At 42.5% G+C, this 15,809-nt stretch overlaps 1 protein-coding gene across 5 annotated transcripts in view; it reads left to right on the top strand.

The window, feature by feature from the left end:
• MPP7 (MAGUK p55 scaffold protein 7) overlaps positions 1–10,994 on the top strand; it is a 194,563-nt gene extending 183,569 nt beyond the window's left edge. For all 5 annotated transcript variants that reach the window (XM_084781083.1, XM_084781081.1, XM_084781080.1 and 2 more), the window contains 4 exons: positions 2,258–2,351; positions 3,347–3,455; positions 5,949–6,092; positions 8,116–10,994. In XM_084781083.1, coding sequence (XP_084637209.1) covers positions 2,258–2,351; positions 3,347–3,455; positions 5,949–6,092; positions 8,116–8,295 — 527 coding nt within the window. In that variant the 3' untranslated portion in view covers positions 8,296–10,994. The remainder of the gene's footprint in view (positions 1–2,257; positions 2,352–3,346; positions 3,456–5,948; positions 6,093–8,115) is intronic.
• The last annotated feature ends 4,815 nt before the right edge of the window (positions 10,995–15,809 follow it).

Here is a 15,809-nt window from a genome sequence, read left to right as displayed (position 1 = left end):
TGTGTGTTTGTGCACACGCATGCGTGTGTGTTTCATCCCATTATTCAGAGCTTAGACCAAAGACTGGGTAATCATACTCATAAATTCCACTGGTTTGAATCTGAGCTGTATACACAAGGGCAAAACTTATTCTTAGGCCAGTGTTGGTCCTAAAGATAATGAATGTGCTCTTCTCTATGCCTTCTCCACTTCTCCACATTCTTTACTCATGCCCAGCCCCCACCTCCTCCTTGGTTTTGCTGAGTGTTTTTTTCTTCTGCAATGACAAGATCTTTTTCAGCTCGGGTGCACCTGCGTAGGGACTCAAGCGCTCCAACTCAAAGGTCTCCAAAAGTTCACTGGGATGGTGGCTCTCAGGTTTGCTGTCTCACCCCAGTGAGGACAAGGCACAGGCAGATGGGACCAGGGGAAGTGGTCCTTGCTTAGGAATGAGGAAAGGAATCCCCATGGTCCAAGGGGTTGCAGGGCAGGGGAAACCCAGGAGATGCTTGCCCCGGGCTTTCTGTAGGGCTGTAGCAGGAGCTGAACAAAGACTGGCACGGTTTCTATGGAGATCAGTTCATTCTTGGAGCATACTGAGTGTAAGCCAGTGGAGGGCCCATGGCTCCCCTGGTCCAGCTAGATTGGCGATCAGGCTTTGATGCATGCTGCCCGCCCAGCCGAAGCCCCCACCCCGCTTTATCTCTGACTTCTGCCTTGTTAAGTGTGGGTCTTGACCGTGTGCTCTCTGTAACGGAGTTAGTCATCTGCCACTGTCAGCCTCGCAGCTGTCACACTGCTCCTTGTTCTCAGTGTTCATGTGTCCAGCGCGTGTTTCACCACAGGGAGGCGATAGCCTTAGCAGAGCTACCAAGATGTAGCCTCAGTCTTTCTTAACTATCCAATACATCCCTCGGTATCTACAGGGGCGATCTGGGAGAGTCTCTTCTCTGGACTAGGGGAAAGCTCATTTAGTAGAAGCCATCCTCCCTACAGTTTTGTCACTTGCGTTTAGCTTCATCAGACACATGAGGCTGTGAGAGGCCTCCCAGGGCTTCACCGGATTCCTTCAGCCAGCTGGCCTGCCAGCCTTGACCTTGCTTCCTAGAGCCCCTGCCCTTTCTCTTAGCTGCTCAGAGTTTGGCTGCCTTACACCCAGCTACAGTCCCTCTAGTTGCTGTTCCTTGACTTCACTACCTCACTCTTTTAACCCCAGCATTTCTTTTAAGTCCAATGTATTTTCAGCATACCATTTGTATTTGCACGATAGATCTAGCCCCTGTCTCCTTACCAGTGTGCTACAGCTTCTAAGAGAAACAAATAAAATCAGCCTTTCCCCCAAGCAGATTCGCTTCCTTCCATACCCTTCCAGTTTTGTGTATTTGTTTCGTTTTTATTTTTTTCAAGACAGGGTTTCTCTGTGTAGACTTGGCTCTCTTGGGACTCACTTTATAGATCAGGCTACCCTCGAACTCACAGAGATCTGCCTGTCTCTGCCTCCAGAGTGCTGTATTTAAAGGTGTTCACCACCATGCCTGGCTTGTTTGATGTATTTTCAAGGTGCTCAGATAACTGTCAGGGATCCAGGGGTTTCGATTGTGAGAGCAGGAAGGGTAGGCTGCAGTAGGGTTTGACTGTGTGGCCACATTGGAAAGCATTGCGCTTTGTCATTGTTTTCCACTATCCTACATTGTCTGTCCCTTTCATTCACTCAGAAATAAATAAGCAGCACTGTGACAAGCTTGCAAGCTGAATCCTAGACTAAGATGCTGTTGTTAATGACTTGGCAGGAGTGGCAAATCACACATGGAGGTATTTGGTTTCATTCAGTTAGGAAAACAGAACAGGAAGGCACCTGCTGTGTGCTCTGTGAGAAACGCTTTACTGTCCACCTTGCCAGCAGTATGCTTACTTCAGCAAATAAAGGTCAGCAAGTGATATGCTAAGCATTTTTTTTTTCCCCAAAAGAAAGATGTTTTCCTGGGGAATGGGTTAAACTCTACTTTTATGTTTTTACTTGTATTGAAAGATTCTTCAAAGGTATGAATAAAGCTCAGACCCATGATGCAATTAGATCTTAAGTCTTAACATTGTAACGACAGTGGAAAAGTCTGAATTTATACTCCACTATATTTTAGCAGCTAATTTGCTTTTTTTTTTTCCATTTGCGTGTTTTTAAATCTTGTATAGGAAACTGACTTAATGTCCTTAATTTCCTTTTAATACTTTAAGGTAACTGAAATAGGATTTTCTCACCTCTTTTTCTGTCTTGTTACAGACACCACTAGAGCAAGAAGAAGCCAAGAGAGTGATGGTGTGGAATATATTTTTATTTCCAAACATTTGTTTGAGACAGACGTTCAAAATAACAAGTATGTGAACATTTTGCAGAATTGTTCAACTGCTGCCTATTTATCTAGTCTTAGACAGCCTAGAGTTCCCTTCCACTTGAAATGCATTTCACTTATTAGAGTAATATTTGAAGCCTTTAAAAAGTGGTTGTTCTGTTCGCAATTACTGATGTTTACTTTTTTTTTTTTTAAAGTACCAGGAGTTGCTATGTCTTTGTTCAGCTAAACCCGTATTTTAGCATGAGGGAAGCTACCCAGTGTGTTTCTGTGACTTTTTTTCCAGTTCAGTAATTGAATGTCAACATGTAACTTGCATAGGACCTTATTTTAAAGATCAGTGGCTAGCTATGTGATATGTTTGCCGCAAATCTTTCTCATACACACCTTCGCCTCCCGTAGGCACTTCACAGCAGTGGAGTAAAGCACACACCGAGGTGTCCTCCAGCCAGCTCCTACTCCACCCCCCCTCCGTTTTCCATTGCTGAGGTGTGGCTACTCCAGGGCGTCAGAAGCAGGGCGTGTTTTAACGCAGTATTGTGGGATTTTATTGAAACATCAAAATGCTTTATTCAAGTTTGGCCCCATGACTGTGTTTTTATAGCACATAATCGCTGCCCTGGTTCCATTAGGCACCTCCCAGCTCCTGTGGCTACGGTGCCCAGCTCTGTTACTCTGTAGTGTGCAGTGAAATTCCAGTAGTTTCTATTGTTTGGCTCATTCGCTGTTTTATTGCATTGCATTAGTTCTGAAAGGGGTGATGGAAAACATTAGCACTCTACTGAACTAAAGTACTTTTTTGGGCTTAAGTGTAATACAAGCAAGTGTTAGTGATTTGAAAATGTAGACGATTTTTTTTTAAGTTGACATTTGCTGAAATGCTTGGCTCTGTTTATTTTATTAAATACAGCAAAGAAATGACATGTTCAGCAAAAATATCTTTCGCCTATGAAGTATAACTTGCCTCCTGCTTGTCTCATGGTCACAAACCATTCAGATGACTGTCTGATTTTCTACAGGTTCATTGAATATGGCGAATATAAAAACAACTACTATGGAACAAGCATAGACTCAGTTCGCTCTGTCCTAGCGAAGAACAAAGTTTGTCTATTGGATGTCCAGCCTCATGTGAGTAAACCAAATGCTGTGCAGTTCCCTCTGAGCCTCCTGAGGCATCGCACGATGAGCCTCATATGACGTCTGCTCATTTAAATGTAGGTTGAGACATTTTGGGTGGAGGAAAAAAAAAAGGTGTAATGTTATTAGAAAAGAAGAGGAAGAAACCCGAGGTTGGAGTTTATATCTCTTGTTTGTACTGAGTCAAGTTCTCTGGCTGTTACGTGCTTATTTAGGATCTTTTAATAATGTATTACATTGCTGCATACGTGACATGTTTTGTGTTATGTCTTATTCTCAGTGTTTATAGGCCGACAACGGGCATTTTAGATCTTGGTTCTGCTTTTCTAACTTTAGTCTTGGATGCAATGTAGACATTTAAACCCCAGCAGAGCTATGAGGCACTGTTTTATAATGCCTTGTCTGAGATGCTGCAAGAGACCTTGTGTATCACCCAGGGGTCTCTCATGGGCACTTTGAACGAACTAAGAAGGCCAGTGGGTGAAAACATTCAACTCTTACATCAAACTACTTGTCATCTGATTGGTACCCAAGCCCAGCATTGCCCTAGTCTTCGGGAGCCACAGATTCTCCTTTTGTGATGGTGGTAGTCAGGGATGCTTAGCCTCCCAATTGCAGAAAGACTTCCACACCTCTTAGGGATGGAGAAGCTGGAGTCAGATAAGCCCTAGCATAAACTTGGAAGCTGTCTCCTGTCCAGGCAGGAAGGAGTGCAGCATTCCTGCTTGTTCTGAACTCCCTGCCTGTGTACTGGACCCAGACTCACTGAAGGCATTTTCACCTGCACCTCTGTGCCTTCCCACCCCTCGCATCCTCTCCCCCATCCTCACCACCTACCCCCCTGTCGATGCCGCCCCCGACCAGCAGGAAAGACACCAACACCGGGAACTCTTCTTGCAGCAGTTTATTCAGGAACCTGGACTACCGGAGTGACCCCGGGAAAAGCTCCAACAGAACCTTTATAGTGTGCCTGGTCCTATCAGAGACTGCCATGTTGTCGCTCTTGGTTGGTGCGTTCGGATCACACCACCTCACGCTATGCCTTGTTCAGATCAGGCCACCTCACGCTGTGCCTTCAGGCATGCGCATAAGGGGCTTGCTCAAAGGTGCATTGTGCATGTGCATAAGGGACTCACTCAAGGGAGCATTGCGACAGGGAAGCAGCAGGGGGCGCTGCTATCTGTGGCTCTCCACCCCCCCAACACCCCTACACACACATGGAGCCCATCTACATAAGGTCACAGTGGGACTTAGGGAATATTCAGACTTTGGAGTAGAGAGGCCTCATGAGGAGCAATGTCTCTCAGTTCTAACCCTTCAGTCCATTTCCCTTGACTACAGCTCAGTGTGCAGAAGTCAACACTTGAAAACCCAGGTGTGAGCCAGGTGTGGTGGCTCACGCGCCTTTAATCCCAGCACTCAGGAGGTAGAGGCAGGTGGATCGTTGTGAGTTCGAGGCCAGCCTGGTCTACAAAGCCAGTCCAGGGCAGTCAAGGCTACACAGAAAAACCCTGTCTCGAAAACCCAAAAAAGAAAAGAAAAGAAAACCCAGGTGTGATGGTAGGAGCCAGAGGGGTCAAGGACACCTGGAGAAAATGGCCCACAGAGTCAACTACGCAGGGCTCACATGTGCATTGGTTGGCACTAGGTCCTCTGCATATATGTTCCGGCTTGATGTTCTTGTGGGATTCCTAACAATGGGAGTTGGGGTGACTCTTTTGCCTGCTCTTGGGACCCTTTTTCTTCTGCTGGGTTGCTTCACCCAGCCACCCAGCCTTGACATGAAGGCTTGTGCATAGTCTTACTGTGATTTGTTATGCCGTGTTTGTCTGATGTTCCTGTGAGTTCTGCTCTTTTATGAAGGGAATGGGGGAGGAGTTGACCTGAAGGGGAATGGAGGTTGGGGGGTTGGGGAGGGAGACAGGAAGGAATTGGGGGAGGGGAAACTGGTTGGAATATATTTTATGGGAGAAGAATAAGTTAACAAAACAAACTGGTGTGTTGGTACATGCCTTTAATCCTGCACTCAGGAATCTGAGGCAAGAGCATTAGGATTCCCAGGCAGGCCTGGGCTGTATATTAGGACCCTTCTCCAAATGATGGGGGGTGGGGGTTGGGATGCTGGCAGACCTCAGGGAGAGCAGAGGCTGCTGGACTATACCTTTAGGCTTCTAACAGTGAGTGTGAAAGAGCTGGGACAGCTTACAGACAGGAAATTACCGATCTCATCTTTTAGAGCCTTCATCTAGAACCTAGTTTTCTGATGTTGTTAGCCACTGTGTTCCACATTAGAACGTTTAAAGTGAAAGTTGCTTTCTCTGGCTGCTTATCCAGGAGATTGTTACTTAATTGTCAAGAATTGTTTAAATAATAACCAGCTTAATTAACGAATAATTTTAAGACATTTTCTCCTTAGAAAATCAAGAATATATGTGATTATGAAGAAATATGAAAAAAAAAAACCCAACTTTTTTTCCCTTGCAGACAGTAAAACATTTAAGGACACTGGAGTTCAAACCCTATGTGATATTTATAAAACCTCCATCCATAGAGCGTTTGAGAGAGACAAGGAAAAATGCCAAGATTATTTCAAGCAGAGATGAACAAGGGACTGCAAAGCCCTTCACGGTGGGTGTCAGGATTCCTAGTCATCATGTGAATAGAACCTAAACCCTGTACACAGTACTTAGGGACACTCTCACAGACCTGATCCAGAGCCCTCAAAAGGAAGATGTGTTTTAGTGTGTGCATTTATTTTGAACAATGGCATTATAAATTTTTTGTGTTCCTGTGATATGACTTGATGTTCATATTAAATAGATCCTTGACTCCTCTGTGGAGCTGGATATGGCACTGCACTCCTGTCCTCCTCAGCATCCAAGATGGCAGGGTAGGAGAATTGAGAGTTAGCAGTCATTCTCTTCTGCTTGGCAAATTTGAAACCAACATGGTCTACAAAGCAAGACTCTCTCTCTCAAACCAACAGCTGCAATGGGAGTAGCAACCAGCAGGTTTGAGGGCTTCCTCGCATACACCAAGCTCTGGGTTTATTTCTAATGCCACCAAACAAAACAAAGAAAAAGCAACAAAAACAAAAGTATGGTATTGTGCATGCATGTTGCTTTTTTTTTTTTAAAGCCAATCATTTATATGAGACGACTTAGTTTTTATCTTTGATTAACCCCTTTTAAAGCATAAAGTCTCTAAGTCAGTTTCTGTTTATCATTAGTAGTCTAAACAAAAACTCTAATTATTTGCTTTGTCGCCTTGTATTTTATATTTTAGCACAGAAAAAGTAGAAGCACCATTTGGGTCATAGAATCAGGAGGCTAAACTGTTCCCTAGTGATGTTTGTATCTCCTACAAGTGTCATTGGATGTTATGGCTTCAGATGTTCATGGCTGTCCTTGTGTTAATCCACTGAATGAGAGTAAAGACCATTACCCAAATTCTTTGGTTAAATTATTCAAGCTTTTATTTTCTGTCAGAAAGGCATATCTCCGCACATCAGGGTTTGGGAAAATATCATGGAACATAGGAGAAGACAGCTTTAAAAAAAAAAAAAGTGCAAGAGTGGGAGATTTTCAAGGGTTGGGGGATTTCCAGAGGAATTTTGGTTACATAGAACTTGGCTGAACTTTTTCACATTACTTGGAGAATATCTTATCAAGGTAGAGGTCAGGATATAGGGTGGGGAACATGTCAAATTCCAGAAAATTGGTCAAGACCTGGTCAAATTTAAGTTTTACAGAAAACAGGAATGAACTTATTTTGACCTCATAAAAAGATGGCTTCTAATCTTAAGATAAAGTCAGGCTGGTCCATCACTGGCTCCTGGCAAGTCTTTCATTGTTTTTGTTTTCATTCTTCTCAAATTCTACCTTTGAGTCAAAAATGAACAAATAATATTAAACCCATTTTTTCTTTCATCTGATTAGCTCCTCTTTAATTTAGTCTGGGTTAATCTGTGAACTGTTGATTTTAGTTACGAAGCACAGGTCATGCTTTTGATTGATGGTGGTTGCTCTTTGTTCTAAAATGGTGACCTTTGTCCTTGAGGGACAGATGTTGTCACATAGTTGCTTTAAGTTGTTGAGTAGCACTAATGTTATCTCTCAGTAAACATAAATTGTAAGTGATGGCCTATTTTCAGGATGTGGCTTATACTTCTTAATGTACTGTCCTGAGTTTTGTACCTAGCTAAAATAGCTCCTGGAATTAAAAAAAAAAAAAAAGTGGCCCTACAGGGTTGAAATACTTCTATTGAACCACAGAAGGGGCATTTGAACTATTGTTCTGTAATGCTTGAGAAAGTAGTTTATCTTATAAATTATTTCTTGGGAGCAAACACAACACTGCCACGAGCCAGAGCATCAGACCCAAGAGCAGCTTCCATATCTACACTAATAGTGATGTGTCCATGTGATGGTGAGATGGTGATGACCCTGAATGGAGTTCAGTTAAAAGTGGCCTTAACAGCTAAAATCAACCAAAAATTTGTGATGGGAAAGGTCATTTTGTTTTTTACTTGGTGTACCATCTGAAAACATCATAGCTTTACGTAAAGTCATTGAAGGGTGTTTCCATTGAATGTGAAATAATACAGTTGCCTGGTTACTTAATTTGTTCATACTTTTTTTTATATATATAGGAAGAAGACTTTCAAGAAATGATTAAATCAGCACAGATAATGGAAAATCAGTATGGCCATCTCTTTGACAAAACCATAATAAATGATGATCTCACTGTGGCATTTAATGAGCTAAAAACAGCGTTTGACAAATTAGAGACTGATACCCATTGGGTCCCAGTGAGCTGGTTACATTCGTAACTCAGGGAAGTGTCCTAATTGTCATTTTACAGAGTGCATAGTTTGTCAGCTACCATGTTTTGGGTGTGATTTTTTTTTTTTTAATAATCTGTATCACTGTCACAGATGTAAAATCCTCATAAAATTTCAATGGTGGTCTTTTTTATATCTTTTACATCCTTATTTGTAGCACATGGCTGTACAATCTAAAAGCCAAACTCCGCACAGTTCTGTATTCTTAGCAAAATTTGAGTTTCCTGGTTGTCTTTAATCCATCTCTGGTGTGCGAGACAGTATGCTTCAGAGTTCATTCCTCACTTGTGCTCAGATGTGCTCACAACCCTTTTCTTTGCACGCTTACAGTTGAAAGCATGAAGCTAGCAGCCTTGAGCACTTCCACAGACTTAACTGAGCTGGAAATAAGATTATTCATTCACCTCTTCTGTGCGAAACATGCTCTTAGTGTACACATTTTAAAACTAAGTAGGAACGCTTTTTTTTTTTTGAGGAAGTGGCTCACATATTATTGCTTAGGAGATCCTTGTGAATACATATCAGTGATGCTGCAAATATTCTATAAGGGAAAATCTGATTCTTCTCTTTATTTTAAATTGAGAGTCTCACTATGCTGTCTACGCTAGCCTCAAACACGACAGCCTTCTGCCTCAGCCTCCCAAGTACAGGTAATGCCACTGCATCAGGCCTGGAAATGGACTTAAATAATATTATAGCTGTAGATAAAAACTTTCCCTCATGGTTTAGTAAAAATGTCTTAGGCCAAGAAGTGATCATACAGCACCCTTGTTTTATTCTGTCACTCTTCAAAAGACATTTCTGGAGTCAGAAAGTTTTCTTCTCTTGCTTTGGGAATTTTTTTTTTAACAAATTAGAAGAGTGAGATAAGTATTCTAAGACATATAACACATATTTTAGAGTACAGTTAAGGAAAAAGTGATCATGTTTCTGATTTGTGCAGTCACTACACATTTAAATTGTGCTAAAGTGTGTTTTAGAAACCTAATATTGTGTTACCGCTTTGTCACCAGTGTGATCAACACTGACAGATTCCAACCAGCCTGTCCTGAAGGAAGATGCATGTTTAGGTATTAGATGACGTCTTCTTTTTCCTCTTCAGGTCTCTGGCAAGTGAATCATTTGCCGTACTACAAATAGCCACAGTTCAGTAGAGAGCACAATCTGCCAGTCCTGTGAGCAGGACAGTTTAGCTAATAGAAAAAGCATCACATCTGTGATTTTCATACAAAAAGTTATTCATAAAAAATATTTTTGTTTCTTTGTAAAGAGTTTAAATTTCATGTTTAAAGAAAAATAAAATGTGGGGAAATTTTATATACTTATGAGATATTTGAAAGGCATATTTTTTAATTATCAGATAAGGCTATTCATAAAATAAATTGTATGTAAAGATATCATAATTTAAAATAGTAATTTTATAAGCAAGGTCAACATTCCATGTAAATATTTGACCTTTTGGCAGATAAGTCCACATGCATGTTACATGTTCACTGCTGTCCAATACTTAATACTGTATTGGACATGGCAAGCGTTTCTTAAGTCATGTCAAATTTCCTTGGGAATTAGAAGCAGAACTGCTCTAGTGACCTCATTATGTGTTCAAGCCCACGAGTCAGATCATTAGAATAATGAAGACAGTCCACGCAAGTTCAGCTTTAAGTAAAGCCATGCAGCTCAAACACAGATGGGAAGATTACCAGATTCCTCTTCTGAAGCCAGTGCCTTGTGTGGCCTGTCTAGAAGCACACGTCTTAAAAGAGTTGGTTTGGGTGAAACATTCTGCCCTTTGGGCAATGCCCGCACTTCCTGTAAAGCTAGGCTCTGTACTGAGGATGCTTGGGGAGTGTATACAGGCATAGGGTGTTCTGGGGATGTCACTCCTCAGATATCTTCTTTAATTGTTTTTCTTCATCTGGGGATTGTTATCTGCATTCTTTATTTTGGCATAGAATTTGTATAATGCAGCGGAAATTTTGAGTCCACGTAGGTAGTGGAAATGATAGAATGTTATGAAAATATAAATGTCTGTACCTTATAGACCACAACCGAACAATCTTTCTCTAGGAAAAATGGGAATAAAAACAGTTTAAGGAATCAGGTGGCATGTAGCCTTACCTGTGCTGTTTCTTGATGCTTACAAGGAGATTGAATTAAGATGTAATAAGCTAGGCCAAGAGAAGGCTGCTGATACCTGCAGCCACAGGCCTTGCTCTGTGCTCTCTGAGCTCAGCACTCCCACCACCAAGGAGATAGCACTTTCTTCCTAGCTTTCAGCAGGCAGTTCCTGGGATGCACTGCCAACCACTATTTGAGAGAAAAGCGGTGCTTCAGTGTTTGTCTGTACTCTTAACATTGAACCTAGTATGGAATGCTGTCCTTCTTTTCCAATTAGAGTGGCCTAAAAGTAAAGAGATAAAATTATAACAATAGCCACGGTTTTACTGAGTAGCATGGAAACTTGGCGTCTATAAGGCTGACATTCCTGGTACTATATAATCATTGTGTGTACCTAAACTGTAGTCATTTAAAGTGAGAAAACATGTAAAGTCAGAGTTACAAAACGACGGAGTCAAAAATGTCCCTAAAGATACAGATTTTTTATTTATTTTCCTTTGGTCTCTGATGGATTTATAGATAAATGTAATGGAAAGTTTTTTATCTTAATAAAGTATCTTCAAACAATATATCTGCTTGAAAGTTGTTTAGCGCTTGAATACACTATAATTGTTCTGCCCTGCGTTGCTTTTTCCATGGTGGAACAAAGTCCGTCCTGCAGTATGATGTAATTTATTTGATCTTTCCTTGCCTAAAATGAAACATTACATTTCTCTTCAAATCATGCTCTCATCAAGATTATTGGACAGACGGGATTCGCAGGACGCGGTCCGTAAGCAGCAGCTTGAAGATGTGCAGAGGCACAGAGAGATGGCGGACGATGAGTGCGCTGGGAACCCCCATCCTCACCCTCCGCTCCCTTTCCCCATCAGGAGTCAGGTACTCCGTCCTCTTCCCCACCCAGTTACACAAACAGAACATGTCATCCGGACCTAGGAGAAGCAACACTGCCTTGCTTCAGTCACCGGCAACTGCTAATGTGTCAATCATTAGAGGAGTGCTCGTCTCCATAAGCCTGGGTGGTTTACACGTGGTCTTCTCAGTTACTGTTGCGGTGATCACGTGGACTTGGGTTTATGTATTCTTACATGGGCAAGCTACTCTTCAGAGAGTGGGTGTCTCCAGAAGCATCCATGTCTATTACAGAATGTGTGCTTGTCCCTTTGCTCTGCCTGGGCATATGGATGTTAGAGTTGGTCTGAATCAATCCTAACAGTCCTGCATGTTTGGTGCAAGTTAACCTGGTCCAGGTTTCATCCCCCTCCTGCACTAAAGCTAGGAGAAACACTTGAGCTAACATCTGTGCACAGAGTGCTAAGTCCATACTCCCCGACCCATTCTTCCTATCTGAGACACTTGTGTGATTTTGAAGTGTTTATTAATAGAGGCACCATAGTTCTAGCCCTGAAGTAAAGGATAATGAAGGCCAGTTTGAGGATGACTGACTAGACAGAACAAAAGACATAGCACCTTTGAGTCTCTATGTTAAATAAAGCTAAGTGCTGTGATGGTCTGAGCCTTTGGGTTCCTGCTGCTAAAAGCACTCCTAGCAAGAAGCAGACCCAGGAGTGATGCTGGCTGACCTCAAGGTTGCCCCCTGCTCAGCTGTCACAGCCTCTGTTGGCACATTGTTGGACTTGAAAACACCCTGGAACTTAAAGAGGGTGAACTAAAGCAAGAAAATCCATTTGTGTAATCCATGTGTGTAATCTTCCACAGTGTGAGTAAGACTTAAATTTCGAGGTTTAAGTTTATTTTAAAAAGAGCGGTACTTTAATTTTATCGGTCATTTAAAATACAAATTAAAAAGCTAACCAGACATTAGTTGCCTCTACCTTGTACAAATCATACCTGTCATTGTTTTTAGCTTTTACACTGTGCTAAGAGTAGTAGTATGTAAATTGTGATTATTGATTGCATTAAATATGGAAAAATTCAGGGCCAGGGAAATTGATATGCATGTGTGATCAGTTGAGTTCTATCTTTGAAACTACATTAAAAAGCTGGAAGTTGGGGATGGAGAGAGAGCTCAGATAAGAGAATATACTGCTTTTGTAGAGCACCCACACCAGGTGGGTTACAACGGCCTAAATCCAGCCTTGAGGCATCTCCATCACAGGATTAAACTTACATCCTTTTTTTAAGAAGCCAGATGCAGTGGCACACATCTATAATCTAGCACATGCTCTTGTGAGTAGAAATAGGAGGATGACCCAGAGATTGTCAGATCATCTAGCATGGAAAACAGCAGACTCGGGAGAGACCCTGCCTCAAAACAAGGGAGAAGGTGACAACTGTCCCCTGAAAGTTGTCCTCTGACTTTCACCTGTGGCTACAGCGTATGCACACCAACACATAAAGTTAATTTTTTTAATTTATGGAAATATATTGAACAGTTGGCCTTATACAGTAAAATTATGGCAAAGTTAATTTTTATAGTAAAAAGTAATAACTTATCAAAATACATTGCTATTACTCTAGAAAGCACTTCAAAATTGGGAATGGAAGAAAAGGGACTAAGTCAAATAACTATTAAGAATTTGGACGAAGCAAGTCACATGTCTCTTAACACAATGTTAAGTAGTATAAATCCATTTACTATGAGACGAGTTTTCTACTTCATCAAAACAGAAACAGCGTCCCAAGTTATGCCTCTTTCAGGAACATCGGTTTCTGGCCCGGGAAGGATGGAACACCAAATGATGAGATCCATGTGACAGGATGTCCGGTCCAGCCCAGGATTGTGAGAGAAAAGGAGATTTTTCTCCACAATAAGTGTTATTGCTCTTTTAGCTCTGCTGTCGACATCAGGCCAGGTGACAGTAGGTAGCGCATGGCCCTGAGACGCAGTCAGGTGGCAATGAAGGCCCAGTCAGCTTGCTCCTGCAGATTGCAGATTGGCACTGCAGAAGCTCTCAGTGGCCAGATGAGCTCTGCTGGCGACTGGGGATGTTCTATGGGGGTTCTGCAGAGAGTGCCTGGCTGGCAGTCAAGTCCGGAGGTCTAGTGATGAATTCTTCAGGGAGAAGGAAGACTCTTCTTTCCCACAGTGCCACAGCTCAGAACGAGCAGCCAGCCTCAGACATCCTTCGGTAAAGTAGGTGGTGCTCATGTGAGACAGGGATGAGTCTTGAGGATGAATCTTGTCTCATCGGCTGGGATTCAGGACAAGGGCCATGCTTTATTTGCGCGGGGAAAGATAACACATGACAAGTTCATGTGGCCGGCCACCCTTAGCCACCTGGGGGTTGTGTCTCGTGCCCCTGAGCCAAGCACAGAAACAGAGGAGAGCTTTGTCCCACACCTTCCATTCTCAGGATGAGATTTTTAAATTAAATCTCAAGTTTTGAAATTTCTGGGTTTTGAACATGTTCCATCTCAGCCATCCTACACCAGTTCCTCAGGAGGTACGGTCTGTGAGCCCCACATTCCATGTCCTCCTGATAGGAGTTCCCTCAAGGAGAAAAGTTAAACTACACTCAGGAACTAGTCCAATGAGAACCACCTTCCTGAGCTGAAGAATCTGGTATGAAATCTCCACCTGGTGCCCTGCAGTGGTGATGCAAGATGTAGCGCTTCTTAAAACACATGGCCCTGGGAAGAGAGGAGAGTGAGAGAGGGGGACAGGAAGGAGAGAGGAAGGGAGGAAGAAACACCCAGGGTAAGGGTTTCATCCATGCATGAGGACTTAGCCTGCACGCTTTTAAACGCTCCACTCCACAGAAGTCTCAACTCCCGTCCCAACACAATAGCAATAAACCTTCATAAGCTTTCAGAGGGAGCATCCAAAGTGTAGCCATTTGTATTGGATATGTGTATGTATAACTCTGAACCCTGTGTCCAGCAGAGCCAGATTCCCTCTGCCTTGAGTAACTTACAAGCAAACGAGGTGTGTGCTCAACACCTGACAGTTACTCTGTTTGAGAAGTGTCTCTTACCCACAGCACTAGCTAAGCTCTTCCAATTGGATATATATTTTGTTCTTCCCCAACCCCACACCCCTCAGCTTCACCTAGTGTCACATCCTCACTAGTTTCTGCCTGTATAACTTTCTATAACATAAACACAATTACGCCACATAAATTTCCCAGGGTCTTGTTGATAAGAACGGGCAAAGATTTAAACATGCACCTCACAAAAGTAAATCCACAGATGTGTCTGTCCTAAGCGCACAGAAAGACGTTCAGCTTCAAGCAACGGAGAACGGGAACTGAAATTACACGGAGATGCTCCTATGTACACTTGCTGGCCAAAAGACGCAGACGGACCTTCAGCCAGGATGTGAAGCAATTAGAATTCTCACTGTTGGATGGAAGGAAGTGGGTGCAGAAAAGCAATTCTGTTGGTGCCATGCCATGCGCTTATGTATTTACGTATTTCTGAAAGAGAGGTGGAGCATCTAGTCATGTAAAGACATCTACACACAAATATTTTATCCTAGTATTTTTTGTAACGGTACAAACTGAAGTCAACCTAAGTGCCTATAAAATTATAACCTCTCCATTCAATGGAGTAAAATGCCACATTAGAAAGGACTAAACCAATGAAGTATACGATAATATGGGTTACTGTTATTCCAGGTATCCTGAATGCAAGAAACAGAATAGAAAATACGCTGTGTGATGCTGCGTATAGAATAGTTAGAGTAATCTACAGCAGCAGAAGGCAGATCAATAATGGCAGGGCACGGGGAAGGATGTGACAGAGAGTGGTACAAAGAACTTGCAGGGATGATTGATTCTGTTGGCCATTTGAGCTGTGGTAACGACTTCTAAGACAGATCAAGCGCTTCAAAGTATACTTTCCTATATTGTGTGGTTTCTCATAACTCAATGTATGTCCATAATTTTTTTTTGAAAGAATAGATATACACACACCGAAATAAAAATTATAACTGAGAGTAGAGACCTGGTTCTTGGGCAAGACAACCTAATTCTGTTTTTAAAATGCGTTTTAAAAATCCTTTCCCCGGCTGGATATTGAGCCTTTCCAGAATCTCATCTGTGTCCATAGCGGCTAGCAAGGTTGCGTCCTAATTATTCACTCTTTGGTTGATCTACTCCTGCCTCCTCATCTCTGAAAGGTAAGTGCAGAAATATTGAGCTGCCACGGTTTCCTCCCTCTGACCTGCAGCGCATGGCATCCGAACAGTCCCTGGCAAGGTGAGAGAACCGAGGACTACCCTGAGCCAGACGGAGCAGGACCGTTGGGCGATCTAGAGAGGTCCTGCTCTTGGCACTGATATTTGAGACTTACAGATAGGAAGCACAGTGGGGTGGGTTAAGCCCGGGAGAGTCCCCTCTTCTGTGTGAGATACAGTGAGAGTTCAAGAAGCCTCCATCTTCTTAAATCAGGAGGCAGGGTTATCTGTAAAGAGTAAGCTC

The sequence above is a fragment of the Acomys minous genome, assembly GCF_964271855.1.
Source record: "Acomys minous genome assembly, chromosome: 5".
Lineage (NCBI taxonomy): Eukaryota > Metazoa > Chordata > Mammalia > Rodentia > Muridae > Acomys > Acomys minous.
The sequence above is the reverse complement of the archived record's forward strand: the minus strand, read 5'-3'. Positions and strand labels throughout refer to the sequence as shown.